We start from the raw sequence: 25923 nt of genomic DNA on the forward strand, positions 1-25923 counted from the left end.
CAAAAAAACTTTAGCGTAAAAAGGTGTTGAGGAGGGGGCAACCCCCTTCCTATACGGAATAATTTCTGTTCATTTTAAGTTTTAATGTTGCTCCTTACTTTCAGTTGAAAAAACTTTTCTTATTTATTTAATTAGGAATAGAAAGGATAATATGATTTTACATTTCACGAAAAACATTTGGCAATTGATCTGCCTGAAATCATATTAGTTATTTTAACTTTCAAATCCTAATGAATTAGACCTCGTTGCAAGCTTTATCGCTTTTTTGTAGATTATTTTTATCACAAATAGAAATAAAAATTATACATTGTTTAAAGTGCACACGGACTTTATGAAAACGGACCCTGTAAGGTTTCGAGTCGTTCAATCAGTTCTTGATTTTGAGTGCTTTATGTTCACACTGAAAACATCACTTTAATGTTCAATCGAGTGCCCCTTGGAGATATTAATTGTGGGGTTTGCCCAAGGCCGTATCCCGGGGGGGGTTACCCGGTTTGAACCCCCCCCCCCCCGAAATTTTTGACCGAGTCGAAAATAAGTCAAAAATTAGTAAAACCTAGGTAAAAATCAGTAAAATTAGTCGAAAACTGAGTCAAAAATTAGTAAAACCCCCCCCCCCGAAAAAAAATCCTGGATCCGCGCTTGGGTTTGCCTACAGATTCGATAGCTTGAATAAATTTCACGTGGCTACAGGATTAGCGACAGCCTCCTGTAGGGCTTGGCGTAACAGATGTAACTTTTTGAGACGAAAAAGCTTCTAAACTTGTTTCTTTATAAGTTGCGATGCTACACAGATATAGTTAATAGCTTAGAAAGCATAGAACGGAAACCCTGGGAGGGAAGGAGGTAGGATTCAAAAAATAGAAAAGAAAGAGGAGTGGCGTTTTGAAATAATCGATCTATTTATATCAGCTCTATTTTGAAGTTATGGGTCCGTCAAAAATAGCTTTTAAACGATTTTCCAGTCTCAAACGAACCGATTCCAAAAAAATATAACATCTTGGTTCCTGAAGGAATCAGGCAAAAAGACATGCTAAAGAATAGGATCAGCTAGGGTTAAAAAGTCGTTTTCAAATTTCGACCCTGAGACTCAGCTTGAGCTCAGTGCTCTATATGTGACTGCAGCATCAAATAGCAACTATTGCACCATCAAATAACAATTGCAGCAAAAAATAACAACTATTGTTGAAGTACCAAAAACATCAACATAAATTTTTTTCACAATTTTGACACTGAGATTCAGCCTGAGGTCTGTGCTTTATAGGCGGCTACAGCAGCATCAAATAACAACTATTGTAGCATCTATGGTGCACAACTAAGCTAAAAATAACAACTATGCTGCCAGTAACAACTATTGCAGCAAAAAATAACAACTGTTGTTGAAGTACCAAGAACATCAACATACAAATTTTTGGACCGCTTATCACATCTTTGGTCTATTCACATCTGAAAACCACGTTTTTTTAAATTTTTATTTCGGTTGTTTCAAAATTATGATAATAAGTTTTTAAAGCAGTCCCATATTTTTGACAGTGTTGCCACCTTTACCCATGAAGATAAATAAGCCAAATTAATTAATTACAACACTGTTCGTCTCTAAAATTCAAATATCAACAATATGTTGATTACCAAAGCAGACTAAACCTTCAAAGGAAAACAGTAACTTCTTAGGCTGTTTGGTGCTGTACCTTTTTAGATTATCTTTTGCTGATTTCTTACTAACGTTTCTTTTTTTTTTAATCTGGCACATGCTCCTGCCAGAATATGGATTATTTTTAAAATATTCGACACAAATTTTTAGTGGCACAATATAAGTAAAACTAAAATTTAAGCATCTTAGACATAATAAAATGTATATCAAATTTCAATAATGCAGAGTATAACAAACATATTTTGTTACTCTTTAGTCTTACAGCAAAGAGTAATTCGTTACGTTATTCGGCAACGAAGGTGGCGATACATTGGGCAACGGGACCTGTCCAGCATTCACACGACGATCCGACCTCAATGGGAAGAGGTTTCGCTGGTCGCACACATGCGGGATGACTGGCAGCTCTTTGTGGATGCGCTGGATGCCTCTGGTGGCACAGGAGGATATAAGCCCGCGGAAATTAATTTTAATCTGGGTGAAATTCTATACGAATTTTTTTGATGGGTTGATTTCCACCGGGATTCGGTTTCCCTGAGTTGAAATTTGCGCAAACTTTTTTCATTTATTTATATGTTTCGTAATTGATTCTGTAGATTCAGCTTTCCGGGTTGTCTTTTACTAGGCTGATATTTGCGAGGGCCGTGTTTTTTTTTTGGGGGGGGGGGGTTGAATTTCAATTGAGCTGAGTTTGCTAAACAACATCTTCTAGACAAATAGAATTTTCTGTTTCTTAGTTCATTTTTATTTACTACAACGACGCTTCATTGTTTATGAAACATAACGAGTAAATGTCACATATTTTTCACGAGTTTACGAGTTTTAACGAGTAAATGTCACATTAAAACATAACGAGTAAATGTCACATATTTTTCACGAGTTTACGAGTTTTAACGAGTAAATGTCACATTAAAACATAACGAGTAAATGTCACATAATTTTTCACGAGTTTACGAGTTTTAACGAGTAAATGTCACATTAAAACATAACGAGTAAATGTCACATAATTTTTCACGAGTTTACGAGTTTTAACGAGTAAATGTCACATTAAAACATAACGAGTAAATGTCACATATTTTTCTACGAAGCATTAACATTAGCTATTTAAACATCGACAAAAATTCTTCTAAAAAATCATTAAATAAAAAACAGCCAACGCAATTTGAAAAATTATGCTGGTGGTAAATGCTGCGCAAAAGCATTCGGTTTTTTTTTAGAGGGAGGTTCACTAGAGAGATTATCTTGGTTTTTAAGGCAAAGTTTATTAATAATTTAGTAAAAAATTGTGGCAAACACAGGGACACCATCTATAAAATTTTAATACATTCTTAGACCACACTGGCTATACATGACAAATGATACTCAGAGAGGAAAGAAAATAACAAAATGAAAAATAAAATCAAAAAAGGTGAAAAAACGAGGATTTTGTCAGCCACTGGCGAACCATGAAGAAGGAGAAATAAGCAAATATTTTGACAAGGACATCCGCCAAGTCGTCCTCAGTGCTAAACAAGAAAGAAAGAAAAAAAAAAGAAGCCAATGAAAATCAAACCTGTCTAAGTTTACTTGTCAACGACAGAACAGAAACTAAATAAAAACCAGGTTGGAATCAATGAAAAAGAAAACTACCAAGATGATTGGACAATAATCCTTGTTTTGCTATTGCTTTGTCTGGCCTACAAATTCGTTCATCATTTGATGTGCAAATAGGTTCTTTCAAGTTATACCGGGTGAAAATATTGATTGAGTCCTTCAAAATTAAACTGTCGTAAATTGGGCTTAATGAAATATCTCCAGTATCTCTATTTATTGCTAAATTTTGGTTCATGTATTTTTTTATCTCAATTACCTCTTTAAAAATTTATGGTACGCCATTTATAGTTGATATTAAGGTTGCCTCGTCAAAAAGAACCAGATGGGTCGGATAAATATGCGAAGCCAATGCCGAATCAAAGTTGTCATTGTTATTTTCTAATCTCAGGGACTTATCTATTGGAATTTTGTGCTCATGCAAACGTTCACCGAGTTGTTGATGGGTCCTACCAATGACAAATTTCCCACATGAAAATGTGGGAAATGTCTCACATGAAAAAACTGTGCTTTGCACAGTTGAAAAAACTATATTTTACACCATATGAAAAAACTATATTTCACACCATATTTTCATAAGCATCTTCACTAAAGGCTACTTAAAAAAATACTGTAAAATAAAAGAGGTAAATTTCAGTTCTGAAATCCCTCTAATATATTAGGTTGTGATGCGTTGAAGCAACATGCAATGGCTATTATTTTCAAATCTTAAAAAAAATGTTTAAAAAATCTTAAAATGGAAGTCCGGAGCAAAGTTAACAATTAAAATTATCAAAAAAACATGAAGGAGAGAAGGCCACCATTGGGACACATTTAACTGTTGCTTGAAAAAAATATCTTAAAATACAAGTCCGGAATGACTTAAAGGTTAATTCTCTACTCAAAGAAGAAGGCTAATAATAAAAGAAAAATTCAAGTTTATCTCAAAGAAAAAATAAATAATGCCATTTAGTTTTACCGAGTAAAATAAAAAAAACTAGGCTTATTAGAAAATCCGTTTTTAGGAAAACTGTTTATTTTGATATGTAAATGCAACCAAGGTATAAAACCAAAATAGTGAACTCGATTAGCTCAGTTAGTTGAGCGAAATAAAAAAAAATGAGAGAAGGCCCACCTAGGTCTATTCATACCAGAAAACCACAAATTATGAATTTTTTAGGGCAGGTTCGAATCCGACAATCGGCAGACTTTTATGATATAAAATCCATTATTATTAACAAGCATAACACTTAAAAAAGAACAAGAAAAATCATAAACTGACACATGTCTCATCAGCTAAAAGCAGAAACATAAGGACTGAATTAAAGTTCTGTATCTTTCCCTTTAAATAAATCGAAATTTTTAGCAGCTAAAATACCAAAAAAATGAAGACTTATAAAGACTGAATTCTTGGAATTTAAAGAGTAAAGACATGCAGCTTTTTTTTATTTGCTGCAATATAATAGTTTATAAAGATTGGCAACCACTTACATATTACTTACAAGGAAAGAACTGCTTGCATACTAACAAAAAAGGCAGGAACATTGAATGCTTCGAAAAAAATTTCAGCTGCCTTCTCACGATTTTGCCGAGGATTTAATGGGGCTTCAGTCAACAACACTGGATGCTAGAAGAAAAGATGCGTATTTTGGACCATCCAATGAAATAAAATAGAAAACAGAGGAGAAAGAAAAATTGATATAAAAATATCAATTCAAGTTGCATGTTTGGTTTTACAATGATTGTTATTAGTATGTTACTTTTTATTCCTACCAGCTTGCTTTGTCGGTCCACTTCAAAAATTAATGCAATGTAGCATGATACTGAAGTAGTTATAAACAGGAGAAAAAGAAAATAAAATAAAAAATCTTTTAATATTGAAATTGTCATGACGTAATGCAAATTGAAGTTTTTTGCATTTAACGATTTTTCTGAAGTATTAAACCATCGAATGGAATGAAATAAGAATCGCCGAAACAGAGTCAGAGAGGTTAAGCGGGCTAAGATAACACCCAATAGGGGGACATTTTCCAAATGTCTTTTCATGGGTTATCAGTGAGTTACACGACGATTGGGAGCTGATCTGGAGGTTTTGACACCCCTGGATATGAGCAACTGACTGAAATTTTTTTGGAGAATGCAATTTCCGCAAGAAAATAACCAATTTAAAAAGAGCATATGAGTTTGTATGTCGCTCGTTAAGAAAGGAGAAATTGCAGGGACGAGAATGTTTGTTTCTTTAGGGGTAAGGTTTTGCCTCATCCCTTTTTCTTTTTCCTTCAGGGTATTTTGTTCAGTCTAGACTAATTAGCATAGCCTGAGCTATACATAAGCGTCTTACGCCTATTGTACATGTTTGATATTATTTGTCTTTTTTGTGAGTCATAACAAAAAACTGATTTTCACTGAAATGTAAAAAACGCACAAAAATATGAAATCTTTTTTAATGTCTACAAACTATTTGTTTACCCATAAATAAATTTTTTTGGCTATTTAATAAAATTCTTGGTGTAAAAGAAACGATCCCAAACGCCATTTTTCATTGATGAGGCCCCTAAAATAAGAGTAATTCATCTTAAAGACTGATATACCGAATCTCTAATTAATTGGAAAACCTTTTACTATCCACTGGAAACACGGTACAATTTCGTCGAAAATTTCGAAAATCGGTTTAAGTTCGTTCATGATCTTGCCTACATTCTCAAATACATAGTAGAGAACCGAGTAGCGATACTTAATCTTGATTAGCGCCTCCTCCCCAGTCTCCCACAAAATTTTCAGGCCATATTTAACAAGTTCATTTATTAATAAAATTATTTTCAATGTTGCAAAAAATAATTAACGACTTTATTTTTTAATTTATTACTTAAATTATTTTTTTAACTTAATTTTTATTTTTTAAGTGTTCTTATTGATTAATTATTTAATAATTTATTAATTATTTTCATTTATTATAAGCACCTCTACTTTATTTTAATAAAAATAAAGTTTCAAAAATTACAAAACGATTATAACCGTTACATTATTTATTTGAAATTTTGCGCCCCTAAAATTTATACACCCGGGGTAATTACCCCCTCTGCCATCCCCCCTCTAAAACCAACTCTGGACACAACTGAACCGTATTTCCCGTATCACCTTCAGTGATAATTGCCGCATTGCTTTAGACATTGAATCTGTTGTCAAGTCAGTAAACGGCACAGTAAAAACATTATTTTTCCTGAGACATTTTGGAAGACAGTGACACTTCTTGAACTTCTTTTTAGGAAGTTCAAAAAAAAGTGACAGCCTTCAAACTCTTCCTGAACTTCTTTTTAAAAAGTTTAAAACCAGTGACAGCCTTAACACGGCTTAGATTATTTGTGTGTTTCTTATTCTTGAGTACGCTTGCCCAGTATGCTGGTTATTTCTTAAAAACAGTTTTCACCTCTCTCAAGAGCTTGAGTGAGCCGGTGGGCGGTCTCGATAACTGTAGGCCACAAACGAATCGATCCCAAAGAAACCCTGGGTGTCCTAAAACTAGAGACTATCTGTGACGCAGATGGAGCTAATTTCATAATTTGGCAAATTTATCCTGAATGATGGAACCTTTTGCTATATTTTACCAGATGCCCACAAAAGTACCCGTACTTGTTCTCAACAACTACCATACTACTTTTATGATAGAATGTATACAAGGGTAATTAATTAGAATTACAGACCCTGATTTAGCAGTCTCTAACATGACCTGTACATAGTACCATTGGTATGCTTGTTCTTGGCTTTTACTTCATGAAAACTAATGTTTATATTATTACATGGTAAGTGAGCACTTGTTCTCAACTATTACCAGAAAAACTGAAATAGAATCGGCTGTTTTCACCCGTGTTTTACTGTGGCTAGGGCACGTTCTGCAATTAAAGATGACAGATTGCAAAAGGTCGTCCTTTTCGACCAACCATCTAAAGCCAAACGAGAAGCAACTCTTCCCCGAATTGGGTGGGAGCAGGTCGTAAGGAAGGATTTAGCAGAAACTGGAACTTGTTGAGAGGTGTAAAGATGGAGGCTTTAAATAAATTGAGATGAAGGAGCGTGCGTAGCTGTTTTGACCTCAAGGGGCTAGGTGCTGCAGTGAGCAGTTAGTAGTAATAGTAGTTTTACCAGTTTGTGCTGTGTTTTATCGACATACAGTACGAGTGTGAATAGTTTATTTTGTTTCTGTAACCAAATTAAATTTGTCATAGTTCATAGTGAATAAACAATATTACCAACTTACTTCTCCTGCCACTTCTCGACATTTTCTCACAAAACCAAAATGATAATTGAAAACAATTTGCTCCGCTCCCTTTCTTTAATCAACCTCTCCCATTTTTTTTAATTAGTAGGCTATAGTTGCTCCTCACTAGTTAGCCGCTAGGGTCGAGTTTGAATTGGTCTTTTCTTTTTTACTTATAGATTTAGTCACCACTCCACTTTTATAGGGGGGAGGATAAGGAGTTAATAGCTGGGCGGATCAAAGCCAACGACTTATAACTCTTGACATGATATTCAAGAAGTATAAAGAAATCTGAATGAGGCCACCGCAAAAATGAGAAAGTTCATAATTTAAACCTGGATTCAAAAGAATTCATAAAATTCTTAGCCCAAATTGTAAATCTAGAGTAAAAAAAGAGATAGGACAAATTGACAAACATTTTATCTGGGGTTTTATTGTCAACTGTGTGGAAGATAGTCATGACAACCTTCTCGTAATAGTGTAGTGGGCACAAACAGGAGCCCACTACTAATAATTTTCAGTCCCAGTCCACCCTGCCTAGTGTCTGACCATAAGGCAGGGTATTTTCAGGAATATGCTGCCAAGACTGGATGGTCTGAAGCCAGTAATGGTTACCAAAACCATGCCCGAGAAAGCAGGGGGTCAATCCCCCTGGGCGCATGTACCACCAACCATGGCTGGCGAGCGGTGGGTGACTCTCCTTTAAGGGGCAAGTGTTTCCTGCCGAAGCTGGTCTGAGGCTGCCGTGTAGGGTTCTCGGGAAGAAGAAAAATAATAGTGGTCACCTTGACATTACTAAGGAAGAAATTGATATTAGGAATATAACATTTTTATTGAAAGTTGAAGCTTTAATAGGGGCTGTATGTATTATTGAATGTAATGCGGAGTCGTGTGTTAAGAAAATAAAAAGAAAAAAGACAAAGGCAAAAAAGATCTCAAGAAATGGCTGCATGCGATTTAGAAAAGTACACAAAAGAAATGTAAAACTCGTCTTTTATGCTTTTTTTTACCACTGTCATAATCTAATGCTTAAATTTCGCGAATCAACAGTACAAAAAATTGTTCCAAAGTCCACCACTATGTGTACTGCTATCGACAATGTGAATTTATGCTACACTTGCACCCTGAGTATATAGCCCACTAGCACCGAGTATTATAGCCAATTGCATCCTATAATTGAATTTATAGCCCACTTGCACCAAGTTTCTTGAACCTTCTGGGGACTCTGACCAAAGTTTCACATCAACAAAAGTTTACTATAGAGAATACAAAGAAAAGAAACATCTATCTTTAGATATGTGCTTGACTTTCGGGCATGTAAATTAGAGAATAATTTAAGATATGGTCAAATTCATCTTTTTGGACAAAAGCTTATAAAAACAAACAAATCTTTAGAGTCCCGTTTTCAGGCGTCAGGTTTAAAGCGTGCTTTAAATGATGTCGACAAAATCGTTTTCAGGTTATCTTTGTTCAACCCAGTGAAACTGTAAAACGTTTTCATGTAAAATAAAAGTTTAAAATAGGGATAAAATCCTTTTTAATAGACAGTGTATAGAAATTCACAAAAATACCAGATATTTCGGTCACATATACAGTGACCGTCATCTTTTACTACAGATGACGGTCACTGTATATGTGACCAAAATATCTGGTATTTTTGTCAATTTCTATACACTGTCTATTAAAAAGGATTTTATCCCTATTTTGAACTTTTATTTTATCAACATGGAAAGGCAGCGCGGTCTCCGAAATTATCTACGTCTTTTTCATGTACGAGTTTCAAGCGTGTTGGATAAGGGTTCTTCAAAATTAGAACATGCCAGAACAGCATGGTTGAGCATGGGTTCTGAAAGACCCAAACACAAGTGTTCAAAACGGTAAACTGCACCATCCGTGTCCAACACTGTGGTGGCATGGAAACCTGGCTTAAAAAAATTTTCCTATGGGTACGAGATATTGATAAGGTAAGAAATTCAAGATAGTTTCTGAGAGAGTAAAATAACAACAACCAATGCTATCTAGCTTTACATTGTAAAATCACAAAGCTAATTATTATGATCACTACGAACGGACTAACAAAACTAAGTCGAGGCTCAAGTGAAAAAGGCTCATAGGCTTTTGACAAAGTCTCATTGGTCACTTGACAAAGGCTCAAGTGACCAATAGCTACTAAGCCAAGATATTTTGCCCATCAATTAGATTTGAACTAGGATTTTTTTTTCAAGTGTAATAACTGGCGTACACTGGACTCGTCCATATCGCTAGCAAGTGCGATTTAAGGTAATTTAAGGTAATATTAAAAAAAAAAACTTGTTATGAGGCCAAGGCCTAGATACCTTGGTTCTTGCAGTTTCTAACCTGTTTATAACAAACAATATAACTTGTTTATAAAAAATTCTTTGAGAGGATGGATGGTCCTTAGATGGACATACCTCTTCTTTTAGCTGATTTGTACAATATAGTCTTAAAGCACTATGTAAGATAAAACCACAGCAGCTAATTTCTTAGACCAAACAGCTTTTCCATTTATAAATGAAAATATTTCGATACACAAATAACGGAAATACTGGGTTTCACTCTCTTAAATGAAGAGTTTTACTTGTTATCTGTATAAGTGTTACTGTGAATGTCCAAAATCTGGTTAATGTCGACATTCGCCGGTGAAATTCCAAAATTCCTTTTTTCTCTCCTTGAATTCAATTAGCTTTAAAAGTCAGCTTTTTCAGTCTTATGCAAGCTACAATGGTAAAAATTAAAGTTAGGTTAGATTATATTAGTTTAGGTTCAATTAGGTTAAATTTAGTTATAAATATCGGAAATGGGTTAAAAATCTAAGCTAACCTAACCTGTCATCATCAAACCTTGCATTAAAAAGTTGACTGGCAAGGCTGACTAAATCCAAGGAGAAAAAAAAAGCTGTTTTGGATATTCACCAGTGAATGTCGACAATCACCAATTTCGGACATTCACAGTAACATATCAACATGTTTTCATTCTTTTTCTTCTTTTTTTACTATCTTAATGAAAATATTTACCAATTATTCATATATCAATATAGTTATCTAACCATATCTTATTCACAATAGTAACGCCTAGAAAACACCTCTACTTTCCGATTACATATTTTTTTCATACACTTTAATTGCTTAATTAACATAAGTAGAGCATACTTACTTAAAAACCTCAATATTTTTTCTGTCTATATTAATTTATTATTAAAAAATAGAATCAAACCTCTTCCGAAAATGTATTTAGCTGATCTTTACTGTACACATATTGCCAAATCTTTTCCATGTCATCCCAGTGTGTAATTATACCATGCTCCATGGGATACCTAATTGATAAAAGCCCTCTATGCTCTTCTGCTTTAGGGCCAACAAATATATCACCTTCTAACGCGCCAGCCATTACCCGTACATGCTTTGGTCTTCCCACGCTAGAAGAAGAAGAAGAAAAGGGATAAGACGGTAACCACCCAGCAGCTACCTGTCATAGTCTAATACATCTCATATAAAGAAACAAAAGGAAGAGGGCTAAATAATCTTGAATAAAAATCTAAATTATCGACTAACAGAAGAAGAAGAAGAATTGGAAAATTAAGTCTTAGAGTATGTCACACAGCAACAACAGCAACCGTACAAAAAAATCGAAATATATTTTCTTGATTATTATCGCTTCTAATCAGTAGTTGTACCAAACCTATCCTGCTCAAGTCATCCTCAGGGCTATACTGTGGTGTTTATCCTTCCAATATTATAGTGAAGAGTTTTTTATATCATATTTTTTCCATTATTTTTTTTTTTTTTTTTTGTTTTTTAATTATTTTGCAAATAGGAATTTTTATTATTTCCACAAAAAAAAAACGTCCCCCCAGATCCCAAGTCAAATTCCATAGTGAAAGATACCCATCCTGGCTGGTCAAGCACATTATCTGAAAGTTCTAATGATAGCTCCAATTCGGAGAATAGGACAATGATAACTGTAGGTCCTAATGCAACCATAAATGATGATAATGGGTTTCAAGAGGTCCTCTCTAGAAGCTCTAAAAAAAGGAAAAAAATCTCCCCAATTAAAAGCATTTCCCCTCTCCCTGCCCAGGATCCTCCCTCCAAAAACTTACGAATTTACCTTAAAATTACTCCCACTACCCCCTTTGAAATAAAAATGATCACTGCAATAAGAGTTGCAATTTTTAAATTGCTAAAATCAATGTTCTCTCTTAACATTAACCGTGATGGATCTCTGCTTATAGCTGTAGAAGATCAGAAATCAGCAGATACAATAATTAACCTTAAATCCCTTCTGAATATCCCAATTATTGCATCTAATTGGAAGCCAAAACAATCACCAACAAAAATTGTAGTTTACAATGTTCCCCCAGAGATATCTACTCAGGAGTTAAAAGAAGGCCTCTCAGATAGGGCTGGAAACACAATCCCAGTTGAGGATGTTACCCAACTTGGAAAACCTAACTCTGCTGGCCTAAAAACTAGTAGATCCTTCTTATTCACACTAAAGGATAAAATTGATATCCCAGAAAAATTATTCCTATTTGGGCAAATCAAACCACACAAGGAATACAAACCTAAGCCTATTCAGTGTCAGAAGTGTTTCAAACTGGGACACACGACAAACAAATGCAATGAAATTCTCCAAGAGTGTAGTAATTGTAAATCTTTCCATCCTAAAGAGATGACAACTTGCAAAAACACCCAGCCTACATGCATCAATTACAAAGGTCCACATGAATCTACAAATAAATCATTATGCCCTGCATACAAGAAAAGAGCTCTAACACTCCAAATATCAACAGAGAAGGCCATCCCATACCCATTTGCAGCAATGGAAGCAAATGCTGCCCAACAATACCAAATAAAGCCTTTAATGAAACCAACCAAAACCCCCAAGTCAAATGCCCCAAATGCATCAAGCACCCCATATAAAACAACATCTTCTAAGCCCCCTAGCTCAAATCCCTATCAGAAGGAATCACCAAGCCATCAAGCCTTGTTTTCCGGTGAGATGAGGCCAGCCTGGCCCTCCCTCCCAAGAAGAAACAAACCAGAAACACTACCAGGAATCAATCCCTTAACCAACAAACAGGATGCACTACCAAAAATGCAATCCCCAAATATATTCTTATTCATTCTAAACTGTAATGCAGTTCAGGCAATGAATATACATCAACTACAGAAAACAAAAATTATTGCAGAATTGGCAAAAATCTACATCCCAGATGATATGCTCATTCAAGCAAAAAAAGATCTTGCTTTACTTTTAACAAAGCTGAACATTGATACACAGTCATATGAAGAATAAATCAACAACACAACATTTATCAATACTCCAATGGAATGTAAGATCACTCACAGAAAATAAGCTAAATGAACTAATATCATTTATGAATAATAATTCCATTAATATTGCTTGCCTCCAGGAAACTCATTTAACCCAAAATCAACAAATTAAGTCTCTGGGATACACTATCCTGAGAAAGGATAGATCTTCAGAGAGAAAAGGAGGTGGTGTAGCTTTATTAGTTAATAATAATATAAAATTTTGTGGCATCAATTTTCCAGATTTTGAAAATGATGTTGATGTAATTGGTATAAGTGTTTGGCTGAATAATTTAAAAACCTACATAATAAGCTTTTATAACCCTAATGGCCAAACTTCAGATGCCAAGGATTTCTTTAATTATATAAATAATTCTAATATGTTAAAAAACATCACTATTTGTGGTGATTTCAATGCCCACAGCCTTTTGTGGGGGAATAAACCAGCAAATAAAGCTGGTAAATTTATTGAGCATATGACTTCAAATAATAATGAATTAGCTGTTGCTACCCCTCCAAACCTAAATACATATTTTAACCCCAAAAGTGCCAAATTCTCCACAATTGACCTACAAATTGTGTCTTTAAATTTTTTTAACAAAATTTACATAAATAAAATTGATAGTCTGTGTACAGACCACTTTGCTATAGTTTGCTCCCTAAATGAACCTGCTGAAACTTCATCTCATACCTCCAAATATATCAACACTAAAGCAAATTGGTCTATTTTCCAAAATAAGCTAAATGATGAAATTACAAGTTTCACCCAAAGTTCATGCATTTATAACACAACAGTTGACACACATGCTGAAGCCTTGACATCTTTACTACAGCTTACAGCTTACAAATACAGCTAATCATGCTATCCCCAGGACAACACCTAAGAAAACATTCCCTAAACAAATTCCTAAAGCATGGTGGACAAATGAGTGCCTAAATAAATGGAAGATAAAAAAGGCAGCTAGGACAGAATTCATAAAAAAAACAACACCTACTACATATTTAAAAAAATTACAAGCATAATCTAATCTAAAAAGTACTATAATATATGCTAAATATAAATACTGGAATAATTTTGCAAATAATATCTCCAGAGAAACGCATGAGCCAATTATACATAAAGTCATAAGCCACATATGTGGGAAAAAGACTTCTCCCAACCCACTCCTGTATGAGCTTATACATAATAATACCCATTATGACAATGATATTGAAAAGGCTAACCTATTTGCAACTCTTTTTGTTAATAAGCTAACATCAAACAATCAAAACAATCTGTCCACAATTCCTATGAACCCTAGTTACCAACCACGCCCAGGATCCGAGTACATAACTAATCCATTTTCAATCCAGGAATTGAATAATGCAATACATCATATTAGGTCCAAAACTAGCAGCAGCTATGACAATATACACCCTACATGGATAAAGAATCTCACACCTTCATACAAACAAGAACTGCTAAATTGTTATAATCACGCTTGGGCATCGTCTAGGTTCCCCAATATATGGAAATGTTCGTCCCTCCTACCAATCCTAAAGAAAAATAAACCAAAAGATAACCATGAGTCTTATAGGCCCATAATAATTACACCTGTGATGGGGAAAATAATGGAGAAAATGATTTATCACAGACTCCTCTGGTTTGTTGAGAAAAATAACATGATCCCACACACTCAAACTGGATTCAGGAAATACCACTCCTCAACAGATGCTTTCATTTTGCTAACAAATGCAATAAATGAATCTTTCTCAAAAAATAATATCCTAGTGGCAGCTTTCCTTGATTTTGAAGGAGCATATGATAATGTGAACCACCAAATCCTTTTAAATAAACTTGCAAACCTCGGAGTACCTCCTAAGCTAGTATCCTTTATTAAATCCTTCATAGAAGTGCGAAGTTTCATTGTTTGTGTTGGTTCAGCCTCTTCACCCCAAAAGACAATAACCAAAGGCCTACCTCAAGGAGCAGTCCTCAGTTGCCTCCTATTTGCCCTATATCTCTGGGACATGAACCTACCCCACACGAATCTACAATATGCTGATGATCTGGTGCTATGGTCATCTGGCAACACCTTTGAGATAGCACAGTCAAATCTGCAAAAGTCACTTTTCCAGTTTGAAAAATTCTCTCAACATTCAGATTTACCCATTGCACCCACCAAGTCAAAAATAATCCAATTTCACAGGAAGCGAAACCATGTTAATGCAAAATTAACTCTAAATAAAACAACTATTCCAGGAGATAATAATATTAATTACCTAGGTCTCATGCTTGACCAAAAACTTAATTTCCACCTCCACATTTCAAACACAATAAAAAAATGTTATAGAAAAGCAAATATACTAAAAAGACTTCTTTCCACACCCTGGGGTTGTAAGGAGAAAACCTTACACCAGTTTTATAAATCACATATAAGACCCCATATTGACTATGGGCTCATTGTATATGGTGCATGTGCAAAGACCCAGATGCATAAAATTGAAACAACACAAAATGATATAATACGTCTCATATTTGGTCTTAGGAAACCCACAAGCACCAAGTTCCTGCTTATGGAGAGTGGATTAACAACAATAAGGGATAGACGTAGCTTTCTCTTGATAAAACATCTTACAAAAATTGAATCAAATAGCTCACACACATTACATAATTGGTTAAGAAATCCAGCCATGTATAGAGGTATTGCAAATGAGTATGCCAATATTCAAAAGAAGTTCCCTGTACCAGCAAAGTCTATTGCACCTACTTTCCCCCAATCCCCACCATGGAATTGGTCATTTCCCATAATAAATACTGAATTTTCAAAATGGAATAAAGATTTAACCCACATTGCTTTTTTTGAGAAAAAATTTGAAGAAATTAATAAAGTTACCTATAAAAATCACTTCCAAATATTTGTTGATGGGTCAAAAATGAATGAGAAGGATGCAAGTGGTGTTTTCCTTCCTCACCTGAAAATTGCAATGGGCGAGAGACTATTTAATAATTTATCTATAATGTCTGCTGAGTTAAATGCCATAATTATGGCATTAGAACACCTTAAGCAAAACCAATCTTTGATTGAAAAATTGAATAATATTATCATCTATTCCGACTCTTTATCAAGCCTTGAGTTGCTGGCCTCAGCTCCTCAATATAAGTTGGACATTGACACTTATCATTGTCTCAGTATTATTGATAATCTTGCTTCAAGTGGCATAAAAACTTACTTTCAGTATATTCTTAGCCACTCTGGCATAAGTGGTAATCATCAGGTTGATGAAATAGCAAAAAATGCTATACATATTGACCAGCCAAGTGGGAGACCAATCCAAATTAGAGATATTTACCGATGGAGGCTATCAGATATTAATTTTAATAAGATTAATCCTATCCTTTCCCCCTTTCCCAATAAGTATCTTTCTAAAATTTATCATAGAATTCGTTCTGGAACAAATGGACTAAATTTCCTTGCATTCTCATATAAGATTTCTAATTCAAGTGGTTCAATTCCCCTGTCCCCTCTTTGCAGGCATTGTAATATGAATAATGAAACAATTGACCATTGCCTATTTGAATGTAATATGCTGACGTCTGCACAACATACCTTGCTTTCTAAACTGTTAAAATACTTCAAACACCACAAAATCCCACTATCAGTCAAGAGCCTAGCCAACTATACCTGCACACAGAGCATAGAAATCGACATCTATCATCTTATATTTGAACTCCTAGAGTCGAAAGATCTGCTGAAAGATATCTGAATATATCTAATAAATATGAGGCAATCAAGCCAGTAGCTCTGTAGCCCACAGAGTGAAGCAGAAGGAAAAGGGCTAAATAGTTTTACTGAAAAGCCCGCCTGCTGTTAAATAGAAGAAGAAGAGTATCAGTCCAAACAGGATATTTCCAACCAGTGAAAAAGAAAGAACAAATATGCAGACATTTCGGTTGAGGCCTCTGTTCAACTGTTCTCAGTGCGCCAAAGTATTAAAAAAAAGTATTAACACTTTTTTCAACTCTAATTTTCAGCCGAAATGCTACAAACTAAACTAATTTTTACACAAAAAAAGGTGGCTTGTAGCTGCTGAGTGTATGTACATACTAGCTGCTTGGATATATCTTTTAGATATATGTGATGAATTTTACATAAAAATAAACTGACAACCAAAGCTGGCCCACAAACAGTAAGGAGCAAATATAAAACTTAAACAAGGAGAATTCGCTTCATATAAAATGTTAAATTTAGTGCACAGAAATTACTCTGAATGAAGATATAAACCTTGTAAAGAGCAAGAATTACTAACCTTACTACTACTACTACTACTAATAACTCTCTGCAGCACCAAGCCGCCTGAGGTCAACACAGCTACCCATGCTCCTCCTCCATCCCAAATCAAAAAAATATTTTATCTTAGATTCGAACCTAAGTCACCATGGCCACAGGCAAGTGTTCTCACTGCTGCACCATCAAATCTTTCATAAATTACCAAGTCTTGCACAATTACCAATTATCAAGTCTTACACTATCAAAAATTACAATAAATAGTTAAGACAAGCTTAAAATATACATAAATTACACCAAATAAATGTGGTGTGACTATTCTTCTTAAACTCCCCAAAAGACTAGATAGTCACTTGTAATCTAGTTAAAGCAAAATGTGGTTTGATCAGTTTCTCTTTTTCTATTATTATATAAAAAAAAAAGAAATCAAAACACCACTCCAACTCCAGAGCATTTTTCTTTAAATATTTGGGTATTTGCAACAGAACTTTAACAACAATATAGGGGCCTATAGTAGAACATAACAACAATATATTTAGTTACAGTAGATCAAAAATGACAATCTGTTTTGATCTTGTTGCCTGTTTTTTTTTGGAGGGGGTGAGAAAGGTGGCAACACTATGCTCATTTGTGATAATTCCTGTTGATTTGATTTTAACTTCGCTATTCATTTTAATTTTTGTAGATTATCGGATTTAAATTTGCTGTTTACTTATGTAGAGGAGCTGTTTTGTTTTTAATTTAATTTCTGTTCCTTTTTAGTGTGGTTCAGACACGCTTGGTTAACAAGTTTTTAGAAATAATAGTAATTAACTTTATTTATTATTAGCATAAATGTGTTAGCAGTAGTCATGATGAGAATAGTCCTGGTGGGAGTATTCAGGGCTCGACAGGTCAGTTAGAGAAGTGGCAATGGAAAGTAGTTGTAGTGGTGGTGGTAAAAGGTTGGAATAGTAATGGCAGTAGCAATTATGGTGGGGATGGTAGTGGCAGAAATTGTTGTAGTAGAAACTGTTTTGATAGGGGTATTCAGGCTAAAAATAGTCATGGTAGGGGCAGTTCCAGGAGGACTACCAGTTGTTTGGTTCAATGCTTTCTGTATTGTTTACGCTTAATTTGCTATAAAAAAAAAAAAAAATAGTATTTGACTGGTTCAACTTCCCATCTTTCGACAAATGATTTGTTACCTAGGAAATAACAACTAAACTACAGCAATTTTACTGAATGATTGACGTGGTTCAGAAGACTAAAAAGAAAAAAAAAATTGTTGTTGCTGAATATCTGGTCTTTATTTACTGTATCTTAAAAAACAAACAATTATTATATTGAACATTATTAGATTTCAAACGGATTATCTGTACTCCAGAAAGATATTTCTATTATTTACATTTATTTTTATATTTATCATTTATATTTGTTAATCTATATTATATATTAATACTATTGTAATTTTTCTTTTTTGTATCTTTCTCCTTTCTTTAAGAGCCAAAACTACGAAAATTTTATCTACTTATACTCAGGGCCAGATTTAAAGCTTTGGCGCGTTTGAACCCAAGCGTTTTTGCTGCTCCAGCTTTTGGGAGATTTTCAGGGTTATTCCCTAAAATTCGGGGATAGTGAAAGCAATGAACAGAACGCAACTGATGAGCCAACAGTAATGAAAGAAAGAGGTAGTACCGAACTCTCAGCTGCCAGTTGTTAGGTTCAATGCTTTCTGCAAAGCTAAAGTCTTACTTTAATACCACTCATGCGTTCTGTAAAACAAATCTCTTTAAATTTCAAATTATAATGATGAAATGTCTTGTTTTGAAATGGACTATTTTTATAATTTGGTTCCCTTGCCCCTGAGACTACATGGATCATGCTACCCATAGATCAGATGGCTATATCAAAATGGCTATAATGAAATGTTGATCTGTACCTTGTGGGGCAACAAGGGCGCTTGGCAGAACAAGAATCCCCAAAAATAATTTAACTAAATAATCAGCAAGAAAAAAGAAAAAAGGCAGTATATTCCGGATTGAACTTTGATGAAATTTTAAGAATATAAAAAGCCAAAAGCCCAAAAACATTTTAGGCTCAAATTGATGACATCTTTTAATTGGGGGAGGGGGAGGGGCGGGGCTTTGGACAAAATATAGAAAATTAATCTCTGTTCTTTATGGATTGGTATGGTTGTAGACTACATAGTAAAACAAACATTTACAGGTCTTTAAATAGCAGTTTAAATAGCAATTAAATTTAAATAATTTTAAATGGCATTTTGAATAGCAGTCCTTCTTTCTCCCATTAGACTGTTTGTCATTAAATAATAAGACAAATATCAGGTTAATTATTTTTCAAGTTAACTAGGGTAATTCTTGCCTCTTTCGGTCTAATTATTGAATTCTGAACATAATCTCTATTTTCGTAAAAACAGACATACTCCAAAACAGAAACTATAAATTATCAGTATGCAATTTCTCTTCATTTTTAAGGCAAATAATTATTTTCAATAATAATCTTTAAATATTGTAAATATCTCTAGTTGAACAACATTATATTAAGATTTGTCTTAAAATGTTGGTTATATGATTTACACAACCTTTTTATAAAAATGAGAAAGTTGAAATTATTTGGTAAGTTATTTTAAAGCTTCATCATGTTTAACCTTAAGATCCATTAAAAAAAAACTTGGCTGCATAAAATGCACAAACAGACACTTGTTCTCTTCAACTGTTGGTTTGGCTATCTTTAATTTGCATACTCTTCTACAAACGAAAATCAACACAATTAGACATAAAAATAAAAATGCAAATATTATAAGATGATAGTCAAAAATGAGAATAAAAGAAACAAAAGCAAGAAATCTATTTTAGAAAAGAGGAATCCAAAAAGGGAAGGAACTGCTTCCTTTGTTGATACTAAATCAAAGAAATACTGGAATGCAGGGAAACCCTAAAGTAATGGCCCTGAATCAAGGATAATCAGCCAAAGACAGCCAACACATTCGTATTACAACCCTGGACTAAACAAGGATGATCCAGGTTATGACAAAAAAAAAACAAAGCAACAAAAAACAGTAAGAAACATCCCTTACAAAAAAGTAAACATACTTCTTCATAAATTCCATTAAAACAAGGAGAACGTACATACCAATGATACACAAGCAGTGTGAAAAAAAAAACCACTTGTTAACAATCAGTTGTCCATAGACACAAAAAGAAGAAAAAAACAAAACAAAAAAAGACAAATCTCTTGATAAAGCAGTAACTCATAGAAACTATTAGTCAAGAAATATTGTGAAAACTAGAAACAAGTTGGGGGACATAGCACAGTAAAATCCTTTATATATTCTTTTTCCAAATTCATTGAAGCTTATTTTTTCCACAAAAACATTGAGCCACAAGTAGTTCTAGATTTTTGTTCAGCTAGAACAATCATGTTTTAACAAAGAAGGGTTTAATACTTACTAATTTGGAAAATGGCATTTTGGTACTTGATCACCAGCAAATCCAGCTTTCAGTACGCCAGATCCCTAGAAACAAAGAATATTCATCATTTTTGTAACTTTCAATTTGTCTGTCTTTCTTTGAAAAGACACTTGCAGCTACCATGTTGGACGTTCAAACTAGGCTTTAATCTAACATTATTCATTCACAAAATTCAATTATATAATTCTATAATTTTACATAATATATTAAAATTTAGAGTTAGCATAGAGAAACTCTTGGCCAATGCCCACATATTATGTTCTTCTTGCACGCACAGGAATAGTGGTACTCCTTAGATTTAACATGAGAATTCCCTGCAAAATGTCTGTAAAATCATTTTAAATAAAAAAAACTTCCATATTGATATTGACAAAGCACTTTCTCAAGCATAAAAGCACTTTTTCAAGCACAAAAGCATAAAGGCACTTTTTCAAGCATAAAAACAAAAAGCACTTTTTCAAGCATAAAAACATAAAAGCACTTTTTCAAGCATAAAAACATAAAAGCACTTTTTCAAGCATAAAAGCATAAAAGCACTTTTTCAAGCATAAAAACATAAAAGCACTTTTTCAAGCATAAAAACATGAAAGCACTTTTTCAAGCATAAAAACACAAAAGCACTTTTTCAAGCATAAAAACATAAACGTGGACAGTCTACCTTCCTCCCCCCTAATAATTTACAGGTGTACATCCATGGTTGCTCAGCTGTTTGTTGTTTTTTATTAGGCTTGTACTCAAGTGTCAATTCAAGCATCAAGGCAGTACAATAATTCAAAACAGCAGCTACAACAGAGAGATTATCCTTTGAATTGCATATGCAGGTGCAGCATTCTCCCAACTAAATAATATTTGGAGATCTAGCAAATACTCTCGGAAGTTGAAACTGCACATGTTCAAAAGCAACATGATCTCCATATTGACATGTGGATGGGAATCCTAGAGCCTGTCTAGAGCTGTACAAAAACATTACTTGGATCTGAGAACAATTGCATGCAAAGAATACTTGCAATTTGTTGAGCTGATAGAGTACCTAACACCAAAATCAGGTTTCTCATCAAGCAGCCACAAATAACTGATGTAGCCCAACTTAGAAGGTGGCAATACTGCAGTCACATAACTTGAATGAGTCAAGGACAACTTACCTGTGATGTTATGTACGGGACTCCTTTGGGCCTCTGGAAGAGTGGTAGACAACAGATCCCAATAGCTTGTTCCCTTGAAGATGAGACAAGAGTGCTATAAACCTCCCTCAATGACCAGTGGTCTCTTGCACAGGATTGTCTGATGTGGAGGTCAGCCATTGCTGCCCTATATACCACTAGGCATCAGGAGATGAAAGTTTAAGTAATACTCAAGTACAGATTTTTTTTTCAATACTAATTTTGAGCAAGCAGTCCAAAAGAACGGATCAAATCTGCTATCCACCAAACTCATCAGATCACTACTATGATACAACACTGGGAAGAAAAACAAGAAATAATCAAGGATAAAGGGAAAAGGCCCTAATGCAAATAAAATCACCGCACTCACCCCAAAAATAAGGCATATTCAAAACTGGCAATTTAAATTGCTAATGAAAATATTAACTTTTACTTTAATTTTGAATATGTAATTTTTATTCAGATTGATCTATGCATTGAACTCATCTTCTGTGCATTTCACCTCCCAGAGGAAGATCTGTTGACTTATCCCCTCCCCCAAGGACTGAACTTACAAGCACCTATCTTCACTAAGGAAAACAATTTGCAGAAAATTAAATACCTAAGTTGAGAAACCCTTATCAACAACTATACAAGAGCAGAGCCCCCCTGATGAGCATTAATCAACATTATATAGATAAATTCAGCAAAAAATAGTGAAATTCATCCTTTTCAGCTCCTCAAATCAAATACTGAATATTTTGTTTTTCTAGTTTTTAATTATAACATTAATTTTTAATTCAGGTTCTCACTATGCATAATAGGGGGTTGACAACAACCCATCCAAGTTAAAAAAAAATTTAGCTCTAGTATATATTCCCTGAACTACAGAAGAATGTGTCTAAGCCCCTTTTTCTACAGAGGGGGAGGGGTACAAAATAGATAAAAACACATTGCACAAGTATTATTTTGTATTGACTGCACCTCCTGATACTAGCACCACAAGTTCATGAGGAAGAAATCCCTTGTCCATCAAAACTGTCTGACTCAAATATTGACATCTACCATTCGTAATTTAGTTGTTTCAATTGAAGTTTGTAGTCTATTGGTGAATAGGGTTGTTGGTGATCTTATCAGTCCTGTAAATACCATAGATACATCTAAAGCCCCTATTTTACAACCCTAAATTCATATTATGAGCTGTTAATTTAGCATCCATAGATCAATACAATGATGTAGGCTACTGATGTTATAATCAGGAAGTCATAGCTTGAGTTTAATGGAGTATATTTTCTCAATGAAAAAAAAAATGATTAAGGATTAGTCTGGTTCTTGTTCTCTTCAACTGTAGGCATTCCTAAAGCAATTCATGAGATTAGCCCTGGATTCTAAGCCATATTTGCTTTTTATTCCTTTTTTTTATAGTTGTTCTTAATTTCACAAAAACTTTTTATGCCATATGGATAGAGGAGTGGATATAGCTGGCAAGAACTTGAAAACATCCAACATCTTGTCTACAGGTCTTGTCTACCTTAGAATCCTTAAAGCTTGAATATAATGCCACCAAAAAGACCTCATCAGAGCCCCAAAAAAGGGACCGATATGTGTGCAACATGTGATGAGAATATAGATATAGATTCAAGTACTATGAACTGTGATGGATGTACCCTCTGGTTATGCATTGATTGTCTGGAAATGTCAGAGGCTGAATACTCTCTACTAACAAAAATGATCCAGCGAGTAGGCTGCAAGTGGAAATGCCCAGTTTGCAAAGGTAACCCACAAGTGACAGGTGGGGCGTCTTTGGACAATATTCAAAAACTTTTAGACAAGACTCTCGAACCATGCCGGTCATCTCTTAGTGCAGTAAATGAACTGGATACCAAAGTTAAAGATGCAGTGAAAGAAGCATTTTCCAAACTTCGACAACAGCTAACCACCGCCATTGAAAACCGTTTTGGTAATGTTGAGAGCTGTTAGACAACCCTTGAACAGTCTCCCTCGTTTGACAAGGACGCTGTTCAGAGTTTGGTTGAGTCGGATATTCAGACGTTAAGAAAAGATCTTGAGATGCAGCTTGAAACCAAAGTTAAACAGATGGTTGCAGATGATAGAGACTGTCAGCATCGCAAGCTAAATATTGTTGTTTCTGGTGTCCCCCCTTAGACAAATGATGAACTCTACATCAAAAAATATCTTGTGAGTGATTATGGGCTCCCAAACATAAGCGTCTCTAATGTCCGTTGTCTGAGGAGTCAGCAAAGCCAAGTTGTAACCATCATTACCGAAAAAAGGCCTGTTCCCATATTATTCTCAGTTCCAGATTTCAAGACTAAGAAGCAGATTCTACAAAAGTCTTATGAAAGAAAAGGGTCAGGTACAATCCAGTTCCGAAATGATGTATCCAAGACTGGCCGTCAGAAAAGAGCAAAGTTATATGAGGAGTTGCAGGTCAGGTATGCACAGGGCGAAGTTGATTGGGTTATATGTAGGAACTCTGTAGTTCCAAAAAACAGTCAGATTTTTGCAGCCCTTCCAGCTGCAATGCAACATTAAATGTTTTACCCTACAATGTAACCAGTATAAATAGACAGTTAGAAGGTAACGTGATTCAACGAAACATTAGGGACAAGCAGCCCCCTCCAGGCATGAAATGGAAGAATAATCTTTCTGTGTTGTATACAAATGCTGATGTACTTTCAAACAAACTTGACAAACTTTATTCTTTGGTAAATTTGCAGAAACCTGATATAGTTATCGTGACTGAGGTGCTCCCAAAGCACTGTCTTAACCCCGAAGCACATTTCTTTCAACTGAGTGGCTATAATGTCGTGTACAACAAGCATCCGAAAAGAGGAATTTGTATTTATATTTCGTCGTCATCTAAATTAAAGTATTCAGAAGTTGATGTTTCGTTTACTATGGAATTAAGTGAAGTAATTAGTGTGGAAATTAAGTTGCCAGGGATATCCCAAAATATGAAGATTGTAGGCATATATCAAAGCCCTTCCAGAAATGAATTTAGTATGTTAAATGATGATCGTCTGCCGAGTTATCTGTTGTACCTTGCATTTGTTTCCTCAAAAATTCTTGTTCTTGGTGACTTTAATGCGCCCAATATTGACTGGTTATCCCAAGCTAGATCAGGGACGGACCAGAGTTTTGCTTTTAAACTTGTGCAAACCTTACAGGACAGCTTTCTGCACCAGCATGTTGTGGATCCCACAAGACTCAGAAGCAATTCCACTCCCCATGTACTAGATTTGGTGATCACAAAATCTCCAGATAACATAATAGATCTTAAGATGCTGCCATCTCTAGGTAGAAGCGACCATATAGTTATGTATCTACCAATGAATGTAAGTGCAGCGATGAACTGTGGGTCTAAAGTTTATTATGATTATAGCAAGGGTTGTTACAATGAAATTCAAGATTTTATCCGTTCCGTTTATATTGTTGAGGAGCTTCAGTCTTGTAATTTGGATGTGGATGTTGCTGTTGAGTTCACCCAAGAGGTTATAAAAGATGCATGTGATAGGTTCGTTCCACGTTATTACATTAAAGAAGGTTCAAGAAAAAGAAGACGACTACCAAAATTTGTACTTGATGCTATTAGTGTTAAAAATAAACAATAGAGACAGTATATGTTGGAAAAAAATGAAGACTTGTGGTGTGTGTATAAAATGGCTCGAAATCACGCCACTCGTTCTCTATGCGTTAACCGGGAATCACTCGAATCGTCTATCATTACTAATATTCGAGGGTGTCCAAAGAAGTTTTGGAAGAATGTCAATAGAAATAAGATTGACTCCTCAACTGATTCATGTATTTTTGATGACCCAACTACAAGTGAATTGATAAGTGATGATCAGAAAAAGGCTGATGTGTTTAATCAAATGTTTTCATCAGTTTTTGTAAATCCAAATGATGTCCATGCTTGCAGTCCACCCCATTTTACAAAATTTGTTTCAGCAGACAAAGTGCCCTTTAATGACTCTGATATTTCTTCAGTGCAGGTTTTAAAAATTCTCCATGACCTTTCTGTTAATACAGCTCCAGATATTGATGGTATCTCTAACACTTTTCTTCAGAAGACAGCCATGTGTTTAGCTGAACCTCTTGCGTTTTTGTTTAACCACTGTCTATTGAGTGGTAAATGCCCTGCAGCATGGAAAAAAGCGGTTGTAAACCCACTCCACAAAGGAGGATCTAAATCCCAATTTGGAAATTATCAT

General features: G+C 34.6%; 1 protein-coding gene across 1 annotated transcript in view; it reads right to left on the reverse strand.

The window, feature by feature from the left end:
* Arp1 (Actin-related protein 1) overlaps positions 1 to 25923 on the reverse strand; it is a 45903-nt gene that overhangs the window by 15207 nt on the left and 4773 nt on the right. Inside the window, exons 2-4 of the mRNA XM_089093657.1 lie at positions 20529 to 20593; positions 10707 to 10908; positions 4720 to 4844 (exon numbers count right to left, since the gene is read on the reverse strand). Coding sequence (XP_088949783.1) covers positions 4720 to 4844; positions 10707 to 10908; positions 20529 to 20593 — 392 coding nt within the window. The remainder of the gene's footprint in view (positions 1 to 4719; positions 4845 to 10706; positions 10909 to 20528; positions 20594 to 25923) is intronic.

The sequence above is a fragment of the Artemia sp. Qi Xiang Cuo genome, chromosome 8, assembly GCF_049724085.1.
Source record: "Artemia sp. Qi Xiang Cuo chromosome 8, ASM4972408v1, whole genome shotgun sequence".
In the NCBI taxonomy this organism is placed as follows: Eukaryota; Metazoa; Arthropoda; class Branchiopoda; order Anostraca; family Artemiidae; genus Artemia; species Artemia sp. Qi Xiang Cuo.